This window comes from Colletes gigas, unplaced genomic scaffold (assembly GCF_013123115.1).
Source record: "Colletes gigas isolate AHSC1104 unplaced genomic scaffold, ASM1312311v1 Colletes_gigas_Sc00010, whole genome shotgun sequence".
NCBI classification, from domain to species: Eukaryota; Metazoa; Arthropoda; class Insecta; order Hymenoptera; family Colletidae; genus Colletes; species Colletes gigas.
This window is the reverse complement of record NW_025106639.1, coordinates 4,424,352-4,448,127: the sequence shown is the minus strand read 5'-3', so window position 1 is coordinate 4,448,127 and position 23,776 is coordinate 4,424,352. Positions and strand designations below refer to the sequence as shown.

At 47.0% G+C, this 23,776-nt stretch overlaps 1 protein-coding gene across 7 annotated transcripts in view; it reads right to left on the bottom strand.

The window, feature by feature from the left end:
• Positions 1 to 23,776, bottom strand: part of LOC122397993 (protein Fe65 homolog) — a 158,994-nt gene that overhangs the window by 96,450 nt on the left and 38,768 nt on the right. Inside the window, exon 1 of one of the 7 annotated variants that reach the window (XM_043397552.1) lies at positions 9,124 to 9,614. The exons of the other annotated variants lie outside the window; for them this stretch is intronic. Within the exon in view, the coding sequence (XP_043253487.1) occupies positions 9,124 to 9,145 (22 nt within the window). The 5' untranslated portion in view covers positions 9,146 to 9,614. Of the gene's footprint in view, positions 1 to 9,123; positions 9,615 to 23,776 lie in introns of those variants that run through there. 7 annotated transcript variants of the gene reach the window in all.

Genomic DNA, 23,776 nt, shown 5'->3' with positions numbered 1-23,776 from the left:
AACAGTCAGAATGGAGCTCCATCGTTCGTATCGAGTTGGCTCAATTCGCTAGCACGTTTCGTTGCACGTAGAAACAAAGACAAACGTCATTAGATATATTCATCGCGTGTATCGACACCCACGACCCGTCAAAAATATTTATAAAAAGATATCGGACCGTACATGTCCGATACATCGCGACCTCCAGAGGGTTAAGGGTTAAACGAGCATACGTAAATTTATCTCGTCGACCGCATCCGATGCAGAGGTCATCCGTAAAAGACTCGACTCTTCCGAAACGTCTAAAAATATGTCTGTCCAGATCGCGGGGACCCCGAGCATCCCTCCTAATAATAATCCTTTGACCCCGCGAGACGGCTGCAAAGATGGTCGGCTTTATTTACGTCCGACGTCAGCGAAGGTCGGAACCCCGTAACCCTCACCTTGCTCGCCCACGCAGAATCACAGGGGACCAAGATAAGCCGACGTATCGGATAAAGACATCCCTTTCACCCTGTGCGAGCCAGCGATTCTCGAGCAGCTCGCGCCGTGTTTTATCGCGCCATGAAAAGCGGGATATAATTCGCGCGCGCAAACACGCTCGACCGTATACAATATTGAATAAGTAGCCCTTCGGCTTTCGAGGGCGGGTCGTATCAAGGGGCGAAACGGGGAATCGTAAAGGCGTAACTCGCGCGAACGACAACGTTTTCCCCCGGCCCGCGGGGATCGCGCGTCAAACGCAACAACCCTGTCTCGCGGCTGGTTCCTCTGTTTGCGCAAAATCTCCTTTCGGCGGTCGAATGGCCGTTTGTGACGTTATAGCGGCTTTACACGTTCCTACGTACCGTCACCGTGTCGCGAATAGTGTCGGAAATGGAGCAATGACACGCGTAACAAACTGCAAATACCCAATTTCTGTCGAAACGATACCCGACGCGGACGTTTATTCGCCAATTGGCAATGCAACGAAACTGCTCGTCTTACCCGTTAACTCGTTTGCGTCTACAAGCAAAACGCATCAAGTTGTCCTCGAAATCCATTCGAAGCATGCCTTGAATTATCTGTGACGTCGACCTTTGTTTTATGGCAGATTTAAGGTGTCTCGTTACTCATCATTTTGCTTCCGTGAAAAGTAATAATGTTTAAGGCGTGAATATACTTTCAGAATTTTCCTTCGAGTTCTCGAAAAGAAGCCCTTCAGCGAATATATCCCGTAAAGACGAGCTTTTCTGGATAATTTAATTTTTGATCGCAAAGGGATAGAACGACGGATGTTGCGTTGCACGCGCGAGGAACCAGCATTACGACGCGGTGATTTTAGCAACGACGCCGAAGACGCCGACGATCGAAAGCCGCCTTTATTGGCGTGTACGCGCGCACTACCCAGGCTGATACACGTGTAAGCAGGCGCAGGAGGGTGGGGCCGCAGAGAGGGTGAAGAGCAAAGGACCGACACATGCAACCGGAGTAAACTAGGGTTGATGCGAAACCGATAATGTCGTCGCGCTGGCTCGTACGGCTGCGTGTTCGACTGGTGGCTCCAGAAGCTGCCACCCCCGACCTCTCTTCGAGTGGGGCCGTCGCGCGCCCCTCTGTCTTTCCATTTCTACCCCCTCGTAGCCAGTTATGCGGGCCGCAGCCACGTCGAACAAATATGTATTAGATTTTTGTTTGTCCCGGCGGATATTGCAAATGGAAAACGCCTGGCCGTTCGTCGAGCCATCGTTCCGCGGATATCGCGACGCGCCAGGCGTCGTTCTTTCGAACCAACCCCTTCGCGCCTCGATCCTCCCGCGCTTAGGAGTCGTTTCAAGCGATCAAAATGACCAATACTTCACTGTCTTGTCGAGCAAATGTTCGCCATTCTTTTAGCCCCTTCCAGTGGCATTTAGTTCGACTTTTGAGCCAAAATCTTCATCACGAGTCAGACTCGTCAAAGAACGGGAAGGGGTTAAAGAGTAGAATATACGTATGTCCCGGAGTCTGACTAGATATTGTACGCCAAGGGGTTAATGAACTACCCGCGCCTCTCGATTTCTACGGTCCTCGATGTTTCTCTTTCTGTTTCCGGTGACCTCGAGGAACGGCTCCGCGAAGAAGATTTCGGAAGGTAATTTCGAAACGTAATTTCAGACCCGCGTTAATCTCGATACTATGTATTACGGGGGTGTACGCCGCGTATAGGATATAGGAGGTTCGCGAAGACGGGAGAATATACAGTGGAGCCCCTTATCTTGCGGAATAGCGCGGCGAAAGTATATTAATCCCGGGAACACGGAACAGAGGAGCAAGGATGGAACTGCTCATCGCGGATGCGCCTCAAGGAACTCGTTCATTTCGCGTTACGCGATGCAACCTGCATACGTATACATCCGCGAGACGTGCGCAATAACGCCGCGGAACCGTTCAATCATGCGCGACGGTTGCCCGCATTCGCGCCACGTAATCCCCGTGCTTTAGTCGAATTTAACGCGGATTAATCCATCCGGCGCATTCCCATCGAGGTAAATATCGTTAGCTACCGTAAACACGCCGCGGAAACATCTCCGAGTTACGCGAACATTTACGCGAAACGTAGTCGACGGGGTGCCTCGACCCCTTTAAAACGAAACGAAACGAGGGTGTCGGAGAACAATTATCAATATCAGGAGGGGCAAGTGGAAAATTATGATGCATCCCGTTATGATCTTTGAGGCGTAGTGATTTTCTGGGTCAATCCATCCTAAACCAGACGCATCTCGAAGGAGAGGACAACAGGGTGTCGAAATGCTGATCCCTCGCGCCTTACGAGGACCGTCGGGTCGTAAACCTAAAGGCTAAGGGCTCACTCAGACTATCGATTTCCCTTGGACGAGAGTTTGGTCGAGGACCAACCTTCCATCGGAAAGGGCCCTGTATGGAAACGCGCGTACCTCATCGACGACTCTTGGACCATAATGCTTAGACGTCTGCCTTCGTTGCCACGAAAAGCCGATTGTCTGAGTGAGTCTTAAGACGCCTAAAAACGCGGATCCATTGTCCGGGAGAGTGTCTACTTACGACGAGAACAAAACGAACGAGTCTCGGGGCTCACGGCTTCTGCTATTGACTTTCCGTCGTACGGGGTCGAGCAAATTTTATTCGACAAAGTACAAGGTTTCGCCGCGCCGATTTCGATCGAACCACGCGATATTCATCGTCCAGCGGCGGTGATGAAGAAGCTAATTAAAAGCAAAACGAGCAAAAACCAGCAACGTTTACGGTGTTCTCCGATAAAGGGCGAGAGACGGATCGCACGCGGGTAATCGCGAATGCATCGCGAGGATTCCGTTCGCCTTCCATAACGGAATGCGCGTTGCGTGCGACCGAACGAGGCTTCGTAACAAACCTCCGAGGCGTCGCAACGTGTCTGATGCATGCATGCATCCACGGTCGTATTTCAACGGAGGTATCGCAGACGCGTCGCGGCGCGATGCTTCGAGCCGGTTCGGACGATTTACGAGAACGCGGAAATTTAGGGTCGAGGCCCGAAGACGTTCCTGACGAGACGGAAACACCGAGCCCTCGGGGCCGGCTCTCTCGCGTTCATATCCGTTCTCACCCCCGCGACGAGATAGAGAAATTTCGGTTCGCGGTCGACGGTTGTTCTCCACGAGTTCTCGTGGCTCGCGCGCCCCCCAGCAAACCGCCAAGTCTCGGTTTCGGGGGCGGTGTTGGCTCAGCCGGCAGATTTAGATCCCGACGCTCGCAGGATTAATGATATTTGCGCAAAAACAACGGACGGACCGCGTACGCGTCTCGAAAGCTTCCGCACGCTCGATCGAATCGAAGTGATCGAATATATTTCGAAGTTTTTTAAACTTATACTGTTCGTTCATCTTTTTTTTTTACCGAAAATCCGAGTCTCGGGTTAGTTGTCGAATACCGAGCAAGTTAACGCGCTTACAACGGGGTCGGATAAGGGCAATCCACTGAATATTCATGCGTTAATTAATGTCTGAGCCAACTAATAAGTTGCTGAATCTACAGAGTTGCTGTCTTCGTAAAAAACATCGTACGTAAATCCCGGAAAATTTCTTGGGTAAACTTCCCGGGGATTATTTGCAGGATGCTCTCGATGGGGCAAATTATGTAACGAAGGATTTGGCGCGTTGTTTATAAGGAACACCCGTCGAGAATATTCAGACGGCGCTCGACTAACGAATATAGGGCAGATAAACCTGCCTCGTTCACTAGTACCTGTGCACTTTCATGAATAATTATGTAAAAGTTGACCTATTAAAATTTGTACGCCGGAGGAAGTTTCGAGATGATCGGACATTCGCGATATAAATTATTCCCATTTGTTATAATTATAGACGGAACGAGATTAATAACGAAAAATGCTAGCCGCCCGGCAGAACTTTGATACCAACTCTCGGTGATTAAATTATCAATATTAACGAAGCATATTTCATTCGCTCTGTTAGGATCGATGCGGTTAATTTTAGAAGACTTTGCACAATTATTGGTCTTTCCGTGGCGTAAGTTTCAACGATGATAGCGTTTCGTCCCGGTTCTACTAGTGACCAAAACTATAATTGTAAGTAGGACACGCTTAGGTAATCTACTGGCCTAAATTGAAAATTATGAAAAGCGAAAAGTTTGAAACAGGAGATTAGCTTTTTAAATTATTTTGAGACACACATCAGAACAGAGTCTTAAACACCCAACGAAGGCAAATTACTTTCCTTTTCTGAAATCAGCCGTGGTTAATAAGTTTTTTCTTGGGGACGGCAGAAGCTAATTAACGATACGTTCTAGACGTCTAAACTTTCGCAAATATTATTAATACCGTGGCCTCTTAGTCGGGATGGCGGCGGTGGCGGGGGTGGAGCGACGTCTTCGCCTTGATAGGCATAGTTGATGGTGCGGAGTACGTCAGAGGCGCCTCTCATCCTCATTATTATACTCTGTGTCGCCCGTGAAGAGCCCCAAACCACCGTTGGAACGGCGATGTCATGGCGGATGGAGAGAATGGAAGGGGACAAGGCAAGCAGAAACAAGGTACCCGTCCTAACTTTCGAGTAATTAAGTGCGTCGAAACTTGGTTAAGACTCGTAATTGTGTTTTATAAGGAGCCACCGGGATAGCTTTCCGAGACGTTGGCCCCGGCTCGTTCGGGCGGGGAGCTTTTTAACAAAGAGAACCATCGTATGTACGTGACTCGACCGTCGGATGAAATTTACGACAAATACCCGGCGCGCTCGTGCAATTTTAAACGGGCGTCCTTTAAACCGTCGAACATCCTGTCGCTCAGGAGCTCGATGCGTCGAATGCCGCTGTCCTATCAATATTTCATAGAGTTCAGACCTCAAACGACGAGAAACCTCGTTATAATATGTACACTCGGTCGAAAAAGTCACCGAACCTCCTTTTGCCTGCAATTCCCTAACGGCCTATCATTTCCATTCAGCTTTCTCTAGATAAAACCGATATACCCGTGTCTCCCTATTATCATAATTATCAAGCAGTGCAGTCGCAGCTTGGGTTAACGACCTCCTTTTTTGTATACAAATTGACATTCTACGGGAGAAAATGTTGCAAGAGTTGGAATAGAACGTAAGGCACGCGGGGACATTTTCGTTCGAGCGTAGATCGCGAAGCCCTTTATCCTATAGACTGCATTATTTCGTAACGCATATTGCAGCTTGGAATCGAGATAATCTACCCAGTCACGTTACACGACTGTGTTCCAGATGAAACTCAATTTGGCATGCACGCGAAGCGCAAACGATGCTTCTCCCGGGAATGCTTCCACTATACTAGAATATTTGTTATTTATTCGTTCGCCCAGAATATGACCCAATTTTTCTACAAGAAAAGAAGATATCGGAGACGATCGTTTGATAAAAAAATTTAGTCGAGCGTTAATTTCGATAAAAAGTTAGGTTTAAGAGTAGCCATCGACCGTATTGCTCTAATATGTGTAATAATAGACGTCACGGTAATAATCTGAAGCCTGGGTGCGACCGAAACGGTACTAGCATACTGCAAGTGACAGCGACTGGAACGCATTATTGTCTCCTTTTTCTTTAACGATCCCCGCCGCGAACGGAACGTATTATTGTTCCTGTAATCGCATCTCGGATGTTTCTATGGTCGTAACAAGGTTTCTAAGTGTCCAGGATCGATACGGATGCGTCAATTGCTCGATCGCTATCTACCGAGGCAAATTTACTTGCGCCAATTTCCGGTCAGAGAACGGCTCGGAGTGAATGGTACGGCGAACGGAAATGACGAACAGATTAGTCACGTCGGTGGTAATTAGCCGATGTACAGGGTCCTCGATCAATGCACAGGAAACAGCAATTTTTGTTAGAAATCAAGTCTTCAATACCAGTCGAAATCGTACAATTCGCCAAAGCTTTTAACGAGTTTCACGATTTTCGTTGTTGACGCTCGAAAACGTATATTTTACCATATTTGTAATCAATTCGACTACCGTATACGTACATTTTCATTCACTGTAAATCGAAAATATATCCGCATATGCGATAATAATTACTTTTAAAAGGAATATCAACACCCAGCCGTTTTCAGTCACGTTTATCCTCATAATTTACTTCCGAGCAATTTTTACTATTTATCTCCCACCGCGCGGTGATTAAATGGCCTATTGGTTTCTAATTCCGGTGGCGCGTACACGTGCATTTTAGGCAATAAATTTTCATACCCGACGAGTACCAAAAATGGCCATTTCCGAGCATTGCCCATTAATGCTGGAACAATTGCACAAAGATAGCAACTAGCCAACTGCGATATCGACGTTCGTTACGTTGAATTATTCCGGTGAAAAATTTATCCCCCCAGGCGCTAGGTGGCGGAAACCGGAGGGGAGGTCGGGGCTCGATGACGAAGGGTCGGAAGTGACGAACGAATTGCGCGAATCGATTCGATATCGATGCAACAATTAGCTAATGCACCGTGGCGCCTCGGTACGCCGGGGCACCGGTTCGGCGTGCGCCGAGTTTTACGAGCCGGGGAAATTCGTTTTCCAGACATCCTCGGCCCGTCCCCGTCGATAATTGCCCACCATAAAGTGCCATCGTTCGCCACTTTCGCGCTTCTCGACGCCACGAGCTTCTCCCGCTCGAGGAAAAAAGAATCGTCGCCAAGGTTTACGTTCCCCCGGTCCATCATTTTTCAGTTTCCTTCGCGGCGGAGGCGGGCAGAATTTTATTCGAGTAACAGATAACGAGAAATACCAACGTGCAACGATTTATTTACGTACCACATTTCGCCCGCGGCGTCGCCCCTCCTACAAGAATTTTGGGACGTTACGTAGCTTGTATTTTCAGCTAACTTTATGGAATTCTCTAGGTCTGAGAAGATGTATACCTCGGGTACAAAGTTTGATCAAAGTAATGATCGAGCGAGTAACGGATAAAAAGTGTTCTCTGGCCACAGAGTCGAGATCGATAGTCGTGAAAAAGTGATGTAGTCGATCGTAGAATCGCGTGCTGGTCAAACCGTACCGTTGTTCGCGTATTCTTGGAAAGAAAGTTACTTGTTAAGGGAGAATATAAATCTAGGAAGTTAAAAAGAAATCGAGTTCCCTCCATTGGTTTTAAGAGATCGATCTTTCGCCAATGTTCCGTGAAAATGTTATCTCTTGCATGATACTTGTACAAGTTCATTTATTAATTAAATGGTTGTGAAATCGACGAATATACGCTTTCTTTCCAGGTATGCAATGAATAACAGTTACAGAGGTACATGGAATAAACTCGTTACTGCGTTTACCATTAGAAATTCCGGGGTACTACAAAGTGAAAGAAAAATCCTGTGTGTTTCGTTAGTAATATGTCGAGTTGTTCATTAGGAAACGATATGGGTCACGCAAAACGTCAAACCCATTTTTCTTTAAATTTTGATTATTATCTGGAATATCCAACCCCCACGTCGAAAATGTTATTACAAACAATCCCCGGCTGGCACCGGTTAACTTCCTACCCCTATTTTAAAACTGTTCCCTAGTATTTCAAGAAAATGTAAAAAAAAACAGAAATCGATATGCTCAAAGTTCTAGACCAAACTACCCCCTTGATCGATCGCGGGGACAGGAAACGCGTCGAGTATTTTTAACGGTGTCTTTGAAATCCAACGAGCCGGAGCTGAACGCGAGAGGAGGAATTGCCACGATCAGGCGTGAAAAATATTCTCGTCGCGAAGATAGCGGAGTCGATGATCCGATGGTTGTCCCTCGGCCATGCATTTTTAACGAGGCTGCGTCGGGTGGCACGTACGGATCGAACGGGTCGCGATTTCGTCGGTTTCGTCATTCGTTAGGCGAATCTGGCCCGTCGGGTTCCGTCACGTCGTTCCGATCTCGCGTGATCGAACGCGTGCAACGAGTAACGAGGCGTGCCCCCCGGTCACGCGACGAAACGCGTCCATTTTTCGTACGTGCGCCTGGTCAGGGTCGACACACATGCGGAAATACGTGACGAAGACCTCGAGGGCCATGCTCGGGGGAAAGAACCCTCGACGGAAAATAGCGCGCGTGTGCGTACAAACGAGACCTATTAGTTCGATTTCGCGCAATCACCGAATCGACGAGTCTCGGAAAAATCAGGAAAATCGTCGTTATCCGCGCCAAAAATTCCGTCTAGTGCTCGCGTTCGTGCTTAACACGTTGATTCGAAACAATCGTTAAAATTAGAAATATATTATACATCGCGAGGGCGACGATGCATAAAAAAGACAGTAAAAAATATCGTTAACAAATCTCAGCTTTCCGGACGTTTCATATTTACGGTTCCAGATACAGTCAGAATGTTAAACGAGAACCACCGTGACTAGTTGACAGAGGTTCATTAGCTAGGGTACATTCACACGATGCAAACACGTAGAGATTTGTCGATCAATTAGGGTGCTCTATCTAATCGTTAAGGGAGTCTATGGCGCCGCTAATCGTACGCGAATACATGAACGCGGAAGGAAGGAACAATAAGCATATTCGGTGACCTTTAAACCATCCGGATGCCGCGAGACTCTGTGTCCGTAAAATATGCAGCCAGCTTTGGTATATACGCGGCGATGATGCGTGCTCGGCGACACGGTGGTGAAAAACTCACGGAATATGCTTAAGTCGAGGACGATAGGGGACACATAACTTACGATTCACTCCGTGGAGAACCATCGTGGTCGTTTTACACAACTATAAAAATGTCCTCCGATAGCCCCACTGGTTCCCGAAGCGAGACTCGTGCGCGACGAATTCGGTGCTTTCCACCCTCTCGCGAGGTTAGCTCATTTTTCGCGCGAGGTGATAGACTCTCCGCGAGAAGATAAAGACGTTACCGGGGAATTCCTCGCCGCGACGAAACGGAAATGGGAAAAAAAGAGGCGAAGTCGAGGACGAGTATTCTAGCACATCACCGTGTATATCCGTGGGACGATAAAACCGGCGATAACGAGCGAGTTTCGAGTTCTTTCTCGGCACAGTTAACCGGATTCGCGCCTACCACGAGTCCGTCCGTCGCATTTTATTCGCGTTCGTGAAAACAGCCCGAAGCCCGTAGAATGGAGCTCTTCGTTTTCTCTTAGCTTTTTATATCGGACCGAGATTGGCAAAAGTAGATGTCGACGAAGATTACGACGATTTTTAAGGTCAGTAGCGGACAAATGGTACCCCGAGACGTTGGGGCGTCGCGGTCGTCGCAGTGACTGGCGAGACTCGCGGCTACCCCCTCCATCACCAACCCCCTTCCAACCATTCTCTTTCACCCTCTTGCATCCCGCGTTTCCCCCACTATTCTCGCTCCACAACCTCTATATCCATGCGTCTATACATATACATATATACGCTCCTCTCGGTCTTTTTCTCGCGCGGAATATCATCCCCCACCAGCGACTTATTCATCCCCCTCTTTTTCTTCCGAACCACGTCCGTTTTCTTCGTCCTCTTTGCGCGCTCTTCTTTCCTACCCCCCTCGACTCGATCGTTCCGTCTCTCTCTCGCTCGTTCGCGGCAACTGACTTCTTTTTTTTTCCACCAGACTCGATATACCCTCTCTTTCTCCCCCACTTTCGTTCTCTCTGTTCGTCCCTCGGTCTCGCTCGCGCTGCCACCCTCTCCCTTAGTCGCTCTACAACCCCCCAGACACTGGCCAAGCGAGTGGTCACGTGATCGTTAGCTCGGCCAATCATGCGCCGGGTGACGTCATCCACAGGGGCTCTCATGGTTTGAGAACAGAAGAGCGGGCGTAAAGGTGCATTTGCGGACTTCGGGGGACGCTCGTGGAAGGGGATGGACGGTCATGTGGTCTGTTCGATCTTGGAACGATGTGTGACGCAACGGCAGGACCGTCGATCCTCGGGATCCTCCGGGAAGGATTAAAGAACCGACGTACTTTGTCGCCGTACAGATGAGCCTTTTACGCTTTGATGTTTCGCAATATTCCTTCCGCGACCAACAGGGCTTTTCATTTCAATATTCCTGATTAACAATTATTCGCTCTGTTCGAGCAAACTCGCGATATATAAATATTGATGCCCTTTGATTTTCAATCTGTATTAATATGGATGGATCACAGCACAGCTGGTTTTTTCAGAAAAAACTGATTTAAAAATGGTGCTTCAACGTTGAATAATTTTGGCATTCCGCTGTTGTCTCAGCCAAGTATAACAGAGAACACGAATATTACTTATTTTATGCACGTACTACGATTATTATAAAGATTAAATCCATATTTCTCCGGGAGTTTTTTAAAGCGTGCCACCAACGATTTACGAACTCGTGTTTAACAAGTTATCACCTACATTATGCGACATGCATCTAGCTCGTCATACTACCCACGTAACTATCTTCGTTGGCACGATTTTGGCATCACTTCCCTAGATCAATAAAATGGACCATTCGCTGCAATAATTTCAGACGTTACGAAAGTTCAAACAATATCCAGAAGGTTTACTACCATTATCGTCTTTCATCCATCCAATTTAGTTACAATCACGTTTCATTTTCACAATTGAATCAATGTTTTCGAAACCAGAGCTTCGCTAAATAAAAGTCTACAAAAACATCATCCCCTTTGGACGTCGTGGACCAGAGCTTAAGAATCATTGTTTCTTGCATAACATTAACGGAAAAGTAATTCTATGACCATTTTGAGAGAATGGAGGTCCCTTAAGGAAACAAACATCCAAATTGGAGGGCTAAACGATTCGATGGCGAGAGGTCGCGAAGCGCGAGAGCCCCATTTCTCTCGGGCCGGGGAAATGGGTTAGCGCCGAAAACTTTCCTGTTTGTATTCCACATTCGGGGAAGGTTTTTCCAGCGTCGCGTTACGAGGTCGTCGCCGTCGAAATGAAATTCCACGGTGCACGGGCGCGAGAAGCGTAGGGATGAGAGTGCCGCGCAAGAGTCGGCCGGGTTTGCGCGCTCGCAGAAATCCGGTGGTAAATCAACGCTGTAGGTGTTTTCTTCCGAAAAATTTCCGCGGAAAATCGCCTTAACTGCGGAACGGGCCGCGATTCAACCGTCAGTGCGATCGGTACCGCTGCCAGATGTGGATTTACTGGGAAACTTTTATTCGCCCAAAAAGTTCCCCGTAAATCTCGCGCGTCGTAAAGATTTTCCATTCTCCTTTTTATTTGCGTTTCTTCCCGCTACTCGCCTAGAAACACGCCCGTAACTCATCCTCTCTCGCTCCCCGGCCACGCTCCGTACCCTGTACGAAATAATGCGAGTTAATCCGCGCCGTAAACAGTTCATGAATAAACGAGGTACACGCGGCCGCGAACCGCCGACGCGAGCGTTTCCTCCCGCGCCCGTGAAATTGTTTGCTCGCTCGCCGTGAAAACTGTCGATCGTGAAATTCCCTCCGTGTCCACCAGCGTACCCGCGGGGCCTATCGTCGTTCCCCCCTGCTGCAAATAACCATTTTCCAACCATTGAAAAAAGGGGTTCCTAACTTTCGCCCAAATGGATTTATTTCCTATATTAATATTGTTTCACGTGCATCGATATCAACGCGGTGACAATCGAAGCCTCGAGCTTGCGACGATCGTTTCAAGTACTTGTATTTACGAAGTTTTGTACTTTTCACCCCAGTCTAATATAATCTTGTCAAGTATAGGAATTCGATAAATTTTAGATGCACCGCGGAGGCTCCGTGGGATCCCGGACCAGGGTAATCCTTCCGGAAAGTATCGAGGCAAAGTGTCGGAAAAAAGAAACAGCCGATCGGTTATCTCATCCTCGCTTCCGCCCACCACCCTCGGAAATGTCATCCAACGATCGATGACTCTATTAACAGGGGATATCGCGTGAGTAGAGATCACCGGGATTATTTTAAGGGCATTAGACGCGATAGGATCGCAAAAAAAAACCATATAATCTGACAATATATTGACGTTCACTGGATACCAGTTCGATTTATGGGTCGAGATAGAAACGGTTTGGGAATAGCGGCCGGAACAGGAACGAAGCAGACGCCGTGTATCCGGATTCTCAAAAAACACGACCGTCGCGAGGAATCCCCGTCAGATTTTGCAACGAATTGCAGGGACGTGCGTACCCGAATTGCGGTTAACTCGACGCTCGTAAGCAGAAATGTAATTATTGGTTATCAACCGAGCACGACACGCCGTTGCACCCAGTAATTTTCGCATTAATGAAATTGATTCATCGAATCCATAAACCGAATTAAATTCCGCCCGCCGAGCGCGTAATCAACGTTTGCGGAAACTGAGGGCGATGGTTGTCGCAACGCGTCGAAACGGTAAACGAAACACCGACAACCTATCAACCTGGACCACCTTTGACCCTTCCTGGTGCTCAATCTTTGAGGAACTGTACAATCTGTTAGGAGCAAACGTCGTTTAAATCAAATATATTTGGAGGGCTGATCAGGGACTGTGGGATTCCAATCTTAGTAATAAAATAAAGTTTCGTCGACGAAAAAAGATTCATGGTATCCCGTAGTGTGCACGGACGAAAATAGTTAATGGAAAAAAGCGACTCTTTTAGCGTTCTAACCCCCGAAAGGTCCCCTTAAAATTTCATTTGCGTAGCACTCGGTCACTGGGTGGCGTTTCTCGAAAAAAAAAAAAGGGGAAAAAGCCGGAAACGAGGGCGACAGCGTAGGTACAGGGCCGACCGCAACGACTCCTTTGATTCTCGCGGATAAGGTAAAAGCGAGCAGCGACCGGGAAAGACGTGCAATTAAAAGCGCGTTCCGGCACTTAATAATCGTGAGCCGCAATTTAATTTCAAATCCATTTTACCGGCGCTGTTCGCGCCAGCCATTCGGCGCACGCTCGAACGATGGAAACGTATCGGTTTTTCGTCCGTCCGGTCGGATCAACCCTCTGTGATATTCAGCGCGTGGAGAGGTACAAAAAAGGACGCGCGAGTTACGAGATTAATTTTTCTATCCGAAGAGTCCCGTTAATTTCCGTTATGGCTTCGCGGCCGAGACCAACCTTCCCACAGACGGATACATTTACAAACTTCAGACACAAATCAACGTTTACTTTTAACTCTTTCAGGCATCGATATCGCTCTTATTTTATTTTAGAAATTATTTTCACGAGACGCTACGGGCTAATGATCACCGTAGAACAAATTGACAGCATCACCTGTAGGAGCGATATTTCCCAGATTTTCAACGCAAAGTGTCAACTGCATGATCAACTATCGGTGCATTTACCTTAATGTTCCTTCCGTTTCGTGAAAATCAGCGGCACGGAAAGCTCGCGTTTTCATGCTCCGTTGCTCTCTATTTTTATTTCCAAGTATCAATGCCGCCCCCGACACGCGATACACGACCGGGATCGCAATTTTCTACGGCGGTTGCGCGGTCGACGGGGACCAGTTATAAATTTACGATCCCCGCAGAGTGGTCGGAGCTGCACGATAAAAAAAAAAAAAAAAAAAAAAAAATGAAAGGAACGTAATCGTGTTTCATCGGTAATAAACCCGATATTTGGTAACAAGAACGAGTCGTAACGGGAGCAGCGAAACTTTCCCCTTCGAACAGTTTAGAAGAGAAATATGATGTTATGGGGGTTCGTTAAAACGAAGGAAACGGTTTTAATGGCCGCGCAACGCGTCTCCTCGTTATGCCCGACGATACGTCCTACTCTCCACTTGGCGGTTAACCCTCAATTTGCAGCCGCAGAGGGCTGAAAGTCCTCTTCTGTCAAAGCGACCTGTCTGATTGGTTATGGCAGCCGTTTGGCTAAGACTACGGAACGTTTCGCCAAAGGGGCGCAACAGTGAATTTAAACGACGAAAAAATACTCCGATTCAAATCCTACTGCGTGCTTTGTTTATTTTTTGCTGGACGATTTACAATTTCGTAACAAATTAGTCCAGCGCAGGGGAAAAGATGGATATTTTCATCCGGAGGAAATTGGGCCAAACGTGTCGCTGACGCGACAAATATTTTGCCAGGGGGACGATCGACATAACTGCAAGCAAATCAGAGCTCGGCCGGGTCTACCGTGTTGTTTGCCCCGTAGCAACCAAAACAGCTGCCCGGATGGCCTACACAAATCACCCTGGGAACCCTATCGCGTAGTCGCTGAACGCGCGACTGTCTGCAGGTGACAGGATCGCGAAAAACTCGCCTCGTGCACCTGTCACCGGTGTAATAACCGAGAACGGGTCTCACGAGGCAATTAAGGAACGCTGCCCGCCACTTGGACGTGCGCAAATTCGAAAGTGCATTCACCTCGTTGTGCCGTGTAAAGTTCAAAAAACTAATAGAGAACGATGTTCATAAACGAACATTTTTGGTACGCTTCCGGGGAAAAAGGAACACTTCCGCACAGCATCCACCCGTGCATTCTAACGGTGGCGTCAGAGTTCATTTTGGGAGCACAATTACGTACACGGTTTTAATAATGAATTCCGGGGCTAGGAATTTCAAAAATTAAATATATGAAACTTGTCATTCGAGAGAATAACTTGTAATTTTTGTAATAACCATTTCGTAAGCTATCTCCAGAATCTACCGTACAAGAACAAAAGTTGGATATTACTTGTGGTTTTCTCAGAATCGAGACCCAAAGTGAAACGTCCCCTTCGCGTCGCCTGTCGCCTACAAAATGGCCCTCGAGGCAGAATGAGTTTTACATGCCTGTTTCGAACAGACGTCCCGTTCGAAATAAAGCAGAAGGAAGATCGAGCGAGGCGGACGACGAATGAAATGCAAACAAGGAGGAATATCAGTTGGGTGCAAATTGTCCCGGAAGACTGTGCTCCCGGTATTAAACGATCAGGGTCGCGGAAGACGCGAGACTCGGATCTTCTTCCGGGCGTGCACAATGGCGGAATCACGGAGAAGTCGGCCATCATATTTTTACGACACGCGCGGCACGTCGTCGTCGACGGCTGAGTCTTGCATACACGGCTACACAGCCGGGTTTTATCGTCGTCCTTTTCATCGTTCGTTCAGCCCCCGGTTGCATGTAGGTTACGCGGATTAATACTCTCGAGAGGAAACGCGGCAACGATGGGGTTGCGCCGGGAAAAGACGAAAAGAAAAAGGCGCGAAGGTAGGGTGAGGAAAAATAGGGAACGAAAACTCGAAAGACAAAAAAAGGGGGACGACGTCGATTCGATTGAATTTATTCCCGTCGTAAAAACCACGTCGAGCCGTGAGCATAATGGACGCAGGTTACCTGCTCCCCGTCGGAGTCGGGGGCGTCACTCGAACAAATTTTTATTGGAATAACATTCGTGGAATAGCGTTCCAATAAGGATTTATTGGAATGAAATTTTATTCCGATAACCTTTCGAAGATAAGGGCTAAACTGGATGTCATTCACGAACAATGAACAGGCTCTCGTTCTCGATAAAATTTTATTAGAATCGAAACTTATTTCGTGAAATTATCGTTCGACTAAATGTTCTTCGGGACCGAGAATCAAGGTGGTATTTTTCATAGAAGTCCGATTGATATTTAGAAAAAAACTAAAATAAAAAACTGATGCCGATACAGATCATGCACTGACCGACGTCTATCGTTTGTTTTCCAGGGGCTGAGGGAGAAACGGTGGCACGGGGAAATCGCGAAACGACAAAAGAGAAAAGAAGCAGAAGAGGTCTAGAGCGAGAGAGGGTGAAAGGAAAGGGAGAGAAACGGAGAAAAAGAAGGGTGCCTCGAGGGTTTGCATATTTTTTTTCATCCATTTAACGATCACCCACCGGTCGTACTCCCTGCAGGCAACGGAGCACCGGCGACGAGGGGAAGCGCGGGGCAGGTGTGGATTACGAGGATGTGGCACTTTTTAGCGATGAAAAAAAGTATGTCGCATTAATTAAAAGCGACGCCGACGGTGAACGCAATTACGGGGCCGCGCGACGCTCTGGGTTCATTCGGGGCCTCGCGTTTTCACCGAGCAACCTGTTTTTCGCTTACTTTTCGCCCTTTTTTTTCCACCCATTTCCTTCGCCCCCATCGCGCGACTCTTTCCCATTTCTCGGTTGGCGTGCCGCAACTTCGGGAAAATCGTGACACGGTTCTTTGGTTGTATAATTATTCCGCCGGTCCCGTCCGGCTCGTAATTAATGTTCGAGTCGACGGAACGTAAAATTCCGTTCCGCGGTTGGGCGGAACCCGCGTAGGGGTGACTTGCCAAAATCGTACCATTTAACCCCCTATCTTGCCGGGATGTGACGTCGGCTCGCATTCCGACTTAAAGTAACTTAGTAGGATTATCTAAGTACGTTTGTATGCTAATGACGTTTCATGTACAATATTTTGTAACTCGATAATAAATGGATTTTATAATTTAATAATAAGAGTATAAATTTATTTAGACACCACTCAGACACACCAGCTTTAAAAGTAGAAAAGAAGGAAATAGAATTAACCAAAAATAACATAATATTCCAGCTTCGAATTTTAGAGGGAAATTTAATTTTTTACTATAAACCTAAAATTGTTGATGAGTCTCATACGGTGGTTAAAATAGGATCGTTAATGCTTTCGTTTTCCTGAAAAGGGGTCACGAATAAAAAAAGAGTTAATGAAGAGCTTAAATAGATCACTCAACTTCCACCGGAATATCATTAGCGAACATACAACTGGATATTGAACTAAAATTAATTTTAGTCGTGGATGGCAAAAATCTCATCCTGAAAATACAATGTACATGTTCGTATATTTCTAAAGAAATTAAATTGAATTAACTATTCGTTAAAAAAAAGTTACCGGGACACAACCACTCGATTTATCGAATTACGCAGTCCTAATTAATTTACTTTTCCTTCTTAGGCTAAAAATCCTTAAATATGCAATACGTTCGTGCATAGGTACGTAATTTCACTAAAATATGCAAATTGGGTCAGGTTGTAAAACAACCATATTCGCTGAAACCTCGTTCCTTCATTCCACTTTTTCCTCTATGTACTCTATTTATTTTATTCGATGAATCCACAGTTTCATCCCTTCTCTGCAAAAATATTTCCACGAACATCCGCAGTCTAGTAATAACAAAGAAAATTTCCGGCGATACGATTTAGGTAGCTCTCCCCTGGAATCCCGGTAGCGAACCATCGACCCACGAAGAAGAAAAATGAATCCAAGTACGGTCGTTCGAAAATCGAGAGAAAGTCAACGTAATCGCGTTTTGGATTCGGTTTTAACCCGGTCAATCGACCATCCTCGCTACGGAGCTGGAACGATCGCCGGGCTCCTTCGTGTCTCGCGTGCATACGCTGGCAGCGTCGCGAGGATTCCGTCAAAAGCGAAGAAGATGAGACTGGACGCGAGGGTGAAGAACGCGAGGAGGGATGGTCACCCCTAACTGCGAGGGACGTGCCGTCGTGCCCTCTGGCAATTTCCGTCCTCGAATTGAAATGTTATTACGTTAGCGACACGTTCCGGTTACCCCTCTGCCTCTCACTTTTCCCACCCCCCGTTCTGTCTATGTCGTTCTTTTATTTTCCGTTTCCTGTTGTCCTCTCGCAAATGCGATTTGAAGGCAGTACTCGTCGAAATGGACGAAGGAACGGACCGGCCATGGCGGAATCAAGGGAGGAGAAGCGCAGCGGCTACGAAGGTCTTCCCGGCGGATCCAATTCGCCCGTAAAGGGAAAGAAACAAGAAAAACCAACGAAACGTCGAATCGCTAATCCTGTCGTGTGCGGCTGTGTCGAGAGACTCCTTTTATCTCCCTCTCGTTTCGCCACCGTGTACCGCGCTTTTCTAAAATCGAATTAAATCCGTTAGACTGCCGCAACCCCCTATCCTTCTACGTGCCACCCCGTACAGGGTGTTAAAAAAACCCAACGCCCAATGTTCGAGAACTCGCGGACGAGCGTTTTCTTGCCAATAAACCTACACGGTCTGCGATATCTCGTTACGGCACCACGCGACGCCAGAGACGTCGATAAAGCACCTTGCAAGATGGCAATCAATATCTTGTATATTCTAAGTATGAAGTAATGTTGGAGGCAGTCCAACATAAATTTCCAAGATTTGCATCGTATAAATTACACGATAGTACGTCCCATTTAGATCATGACTATGCACCGATAATACGCATGCTTAACCCTCCATCACGGTATTTTGACTCTCCTTGTTACCTAACCTGGTACTTTTCATCTTGGTCGTTCTCTACAGCTCGTATATTTCTTAAATTATTACGTAGAAACGGCAATACGGTCTTTTAAGTACCGCGTCTGACCATACCTCGATATTTCTACTTACTGACATTCTTGAGGGTTGTAGTATGGTATCATTAATTTTTTATCGATCTTATCTTGCTTTATCATTGGTTCTTGATTAGTTAGAATTAGATGAAACAATAATACCGTGTCAATATAGCAGCCACAATGTCGCGAACTCCTAACGCAAGTAGAAATATCGAGCAATGGGTAGACGCGTTAACAGACCAGACTGATGCTAATCTGCTTCGTAACAGAGATTATAAGAATCGTGACCAACTCTTGTGACTAAAAATGTTTTAATATACTTAAGGGAACACAGTTTTGCTTAAATAAATATCTTTGAATTCATCCATGATAATTTTATTACCATGCAATCCCGCATGTTTACGAGAGTAAAGCTCGCTTCTTCCCCGTTTCTGACATTTAATTTGCTCCCATATAGAGGCGAATCTCGGATTTATTGGGAAAAACTGCTACTCTAGACGTCGTTTCGGAATCGTAAAATTTTCCAAACCGAGTTATTCAACACCCTGTATACGGACACGTCTGTTGCACGATCGCGTATCTAGCTGAAAGAGCTCCACGGGAGTCCATTTCGTGTTCCTGCGGAGCGACGAACCGATACGGAGGAATGCGGACTCGATATCCCGGCGTGCATCGGTATTTCCGGCCCTCGAAGTCGCCCGATAAAACGTTAAGGGGTAGATTTGTGCCGGCGGAGAATGAGGTAACCAGAATGCAAGCTCGCTGCTTGGAAATCGCTGATCCGAATGTCGTCGACGTACACTTCCGTCTACGTGAACGGCTTTAACGGCGGAACCGCGTCGCTTAGGAAACGAACTGAACGACGAAAATTTATGAGAAAACGGAATGAAACGTACAGTAGCCTGCTCGGTCGAGTTCCTCTGACGTTAACGTTATCGACATTCGTAAATTATTTATCGTTATCTTCTACTTTTACAAGTTCGAGTTTCACTGTTATCGTCATCAATTTCTGCGACAAGAACAGATGAAAGAACGAGGCCAGGAAGTATTAACGATGGAAGAACACTCCAGTCTCTAAATTATTAGAAATTATTAGGATTGAATCGAATATGATCGATGGGAGTGGTATGGCGGATCCATGAACTTTTTACGATATTAAGGTCAGTATTATCCACGCTTCTCGTAAAGGGGTTATAGTTGGAAGGCCGAACGACCTCGTATTCCGAAACGTTTCTGGTCTGACCGTAAATGCGTTACTCCCGCCGTCATCAAAGATCATACTTGGTTCATATTTCACTGTAATAATTATCGTCGTAATATCTTCTTCGGCATCTACGGAATCGCTACGGCCTTTAACCGTCCTTATTTACGGGTAACGCGATCGTAAATGGCGATACATTCGTTCCACCCTCTAACGTTTCGCGTTAATCATCCCTCTCGTCTCGTTTTTCCGACGGCTGTCGCTGGCAAACGCGCTCGTATTCACGGCCGTACGAAACCAATTTGCATACGACGGACGCCATTGTATCGCGGAGCGTCGAGGCTTTTTACTCGATGCGTTAAAGAAGAAAGTGGCGCGCGACGCGGGGGAGAATCGAAAGGAAAGAGATTCCACCGAGTGGAGGCAGAGTGTCTCGAAAACAGGAACATTCCGGTGGTTTAATGCCGACAGCGACGTCCATCCCCCGTCGCGGGGGCTGTACGAGAGTTGAAGTAGCGTTTCTCGTTCCTCCTTCGCGTTCTCCATTTGCTCGCCTCGAGATCGAGGGGATCGGAGGAAGACAAAGAAACAGAGAAATAAAGGCGAAGAGCCCATTTTGGACACCGAAACTTCTGTGAACTGGTAAAAGAGATAACGGGCCGGCGGATGACGTACTCTTCCGCGGAGAATGGAACACCACGGAGGAGGGGGAAAAAGGAAGAACGAGAGCAAGACGAAGGGAAAAACGAAAAGAGGGACGAAGAAAGGCTGACCAGTGCTCGTGACTTTTATTGCAGCCGAGCGTGTTAATCCCGAGCACCCATAAATTCATCCAGCAGGAATTGCTTCTTAACCGACGCCGTCCCCTCGGGACCCGACAACCTGTCGAAGACTTAACTAACGTACGTGATCTCTGCTCCGTCGCGAAAGAACTCCAGGAACGCGGATATCCCTGTTTTTCGTCCGAGAAATATCCCCGACTCGCAGTCTACGTGGCGCGCTCTTGAAAGTACTTCTAGGTCAGCGGTGCGCAACTTGGACGTCTTCACGGCTCGTATCTACCGCAGACGCAGTCAATTTTCGTCTTTATTGTTTTGGTTGGGTCTATTTCATTGATAATATCAGACTGTTTTTGGTCAGAGACTTCGGTGCTTTTTATATCTCTCGCTCGTTCGAACCCCTACACTGTCCAAGTATTTTTTATTTCGTTATTCAAATATTATCGTTGCTAATTTATTAAGGAGGGCAGATTTCGTAAGCAAATCGGCCCCGTTTCTATTTGGCCGACCCAGTGGATTCGGCAAACTAACGCGAAAGCCAAGAACGTAAATACCTATCGATTCCAAGACCGACAAATATTTAATTACGGTAGAAGGATAGTTCGTTTGCGGTGCGGACGTAAATGACGAGAGCCGTGGAAGAGGCTGCAAAGGGGGATGGAAGGGGTTGGCGAAAAAAGGGTGAAGAGAGACGGTGGCTTTCAATCTCCCGTTCCTCCCATTATCCGCGTGGCCATTTCGATTCTTCGAGGTTTCTACCAGCCCCGGCTAACAGTTAGTACACAGGTCCGAATTACATCGGAGGTAATTTCTTTCGGGGGCATTAATTAGCTTCTGTTTTCCAGTGCCATCAATTTGCGACTGGCGCCGCAATTCAAGCTCGTCGAGTCACGCGGTTCTCCTGGCGATCGATAGTTGGCGAAATTTAAAGATACCTGGCATCGACAGTCCTCTTTTAAATATTCCCCATAGAAATCATCGCGTTGCCTTATAATCGGGATTCTATTCAATTCTCTCGTGAATAGTTTGATAAACACAGAGTTGGTACAAACGAAAGTTTAACGAAGCAATAAACGATGGTTCGAGCCTTAAATACGATATTCGCGAGTTTATAAGACGAAATTCCGGAGTATTCCAGGAAATAGCTGAACGGAGGAGCGCGGGCGAGGTTAACGTCTTCGTCGTCTGGTTTCTAACGAACCTCCGGGAGATCGCGAGGCGAAAAACGTTAATTAAGGCGGATTTTCATCGGAAAAAAGACCGATACCGAAATGAAATTAGAACGGCGCCGGGAGCGCGGGACGAAGCGACGCGACGCGCGACAACAGAGAGGCAGACGAAACCGATGAATGGCTCCGCGGGCCTCTTCACACTTTGAAAATCTGGCTTCGAGGGACTCCGGCAGCTTGGCTCTTTCCGGATCTCTCGTCAGGGTCGTTTGATATTCACGTACCGTGAGTTTTGAGGGAAACCTTATACGCCACTTCGATCCCCCGACAGGACTTTTGCGCCGCGTTCCCAAAGCCCCGCGGCGAAACTGGCACGGAACGAGTCTCTTCGCCCGTGTACATACTCCTATGTACGCTACATACCTATCTACGAGGTGCAATTTGCATGCTCGTCCTCGTTTTAAAGCCTACCGGTGATTTCCGGCGTCATAGTTTCTATACCCGGCTACGAAAACTCGACCCGAATCCGTCCAGCCATCTTCGACCGCGGTTCCATTCGAAACGATTTTCCCGGAGCTCATAGAATATAGACGACCGGCAACCAATCGCGCGACACGCTCTATTTTGCCCACATACGCGCGTTTCGATCCTTCCTATCGGTAGAATTTTTGAAAAGATGCAAACTTTCAACACCCATCGATTTTCAAAAGAAACCTGGCACGTATTGGATATTATTTATTTGAATCGTTTTGTATCTCTTAAAAGTATTGTTTTCTCCTATCGAGAATTCTTTCGCGACACGGTGAAGAGCCAACGCAAGAGTTCGTCGAAACATTCGACCCAGAGATATAGATGTGAAATTACGCGTCGAAGAAGACGACGACGTTCTGCTGGGAGCCCCATTGACGGGTCGCAGGGAAAGGGCAAGAATTAGCCGCGAAACGAGCAATGCCGGAAGCACGTGTACCGGAGACCTCCGCAGGAAACGGGGTCTTTCCTTTGAATGCGCTTAATTGCGAGAACAGTTTCGTTTCCAGGAGGGACCAGACGGTCTGACGAGGAGCACGGAAATGATTAACGACAAAAGGGCGCCTCCTCCGTTGGATCTCTGCGAGCGAAACGAGAAAGAAGAAATAAATCTCGAACGTGAACAAAATGAACGGAACCGTGCAATTACTCCGCGGCTTCGAAACTATCGGCGGATTTCAACCACGGTCGTGGGAAACATTTTCATTACTCTGCGTCCGTTATTTTAATTCTCGTTACCGTCGTGCTGTCGACGATGACAGAACGGAGTCGTCGTTTCCGTGGACGAATCGGAGCAGTGGTCAGGAACCTTTATTCGATAGTCATTGATACCGGAAAATAATCGTATCGGTAATATACAGCACGTTAAGTGCACGTAATTGAGACAATAATCCAGTTATCGACACGCTCGATTTATTTCGGTAATACGATTATCAGCAGCTCGGCAGAAGCATTTTGTTTTTTGTATTTTAACGAACTATGTGCTTTAAATTTATTGCAATTATTATTTTAGACAGTGATATCGTAAAGAAACAAAATTAGTGGTGCACGCCGCTTTGGCAAACTTTGTCGTTTAAACAGAATCGTTTACGCGTCGTCTCGTTTCGGTGGATTAAACGGCGAAGATACCAGGGAATTTATCGTTCGTTTATTTGGCAAATATCGCGTTCGTTATCTATGATCTAGCTTGGATCGATGTACCTTACAAAAACACATTGATCCAGTTCGATCGGTGGCTAGACCTGCGAGCGTCCAAGCCACGGAACGAGCTGGACACTGTGTGTGGGGGGAACGCGAATTCATACGATGTTTGCGTGTTCGGAAATATTGACAACGTTTGTCGAGTTTAATTAACCGTTAGGCGCGCGTTATTGAAATCGACGCAAAATGATATTGTCAGAGTTTCTGGAAAAAGCTTGGAAACGCGGCTGACGGTCGACGGTGAATGAAATCTGACGGAAATTGAGAATTTATAATCCAT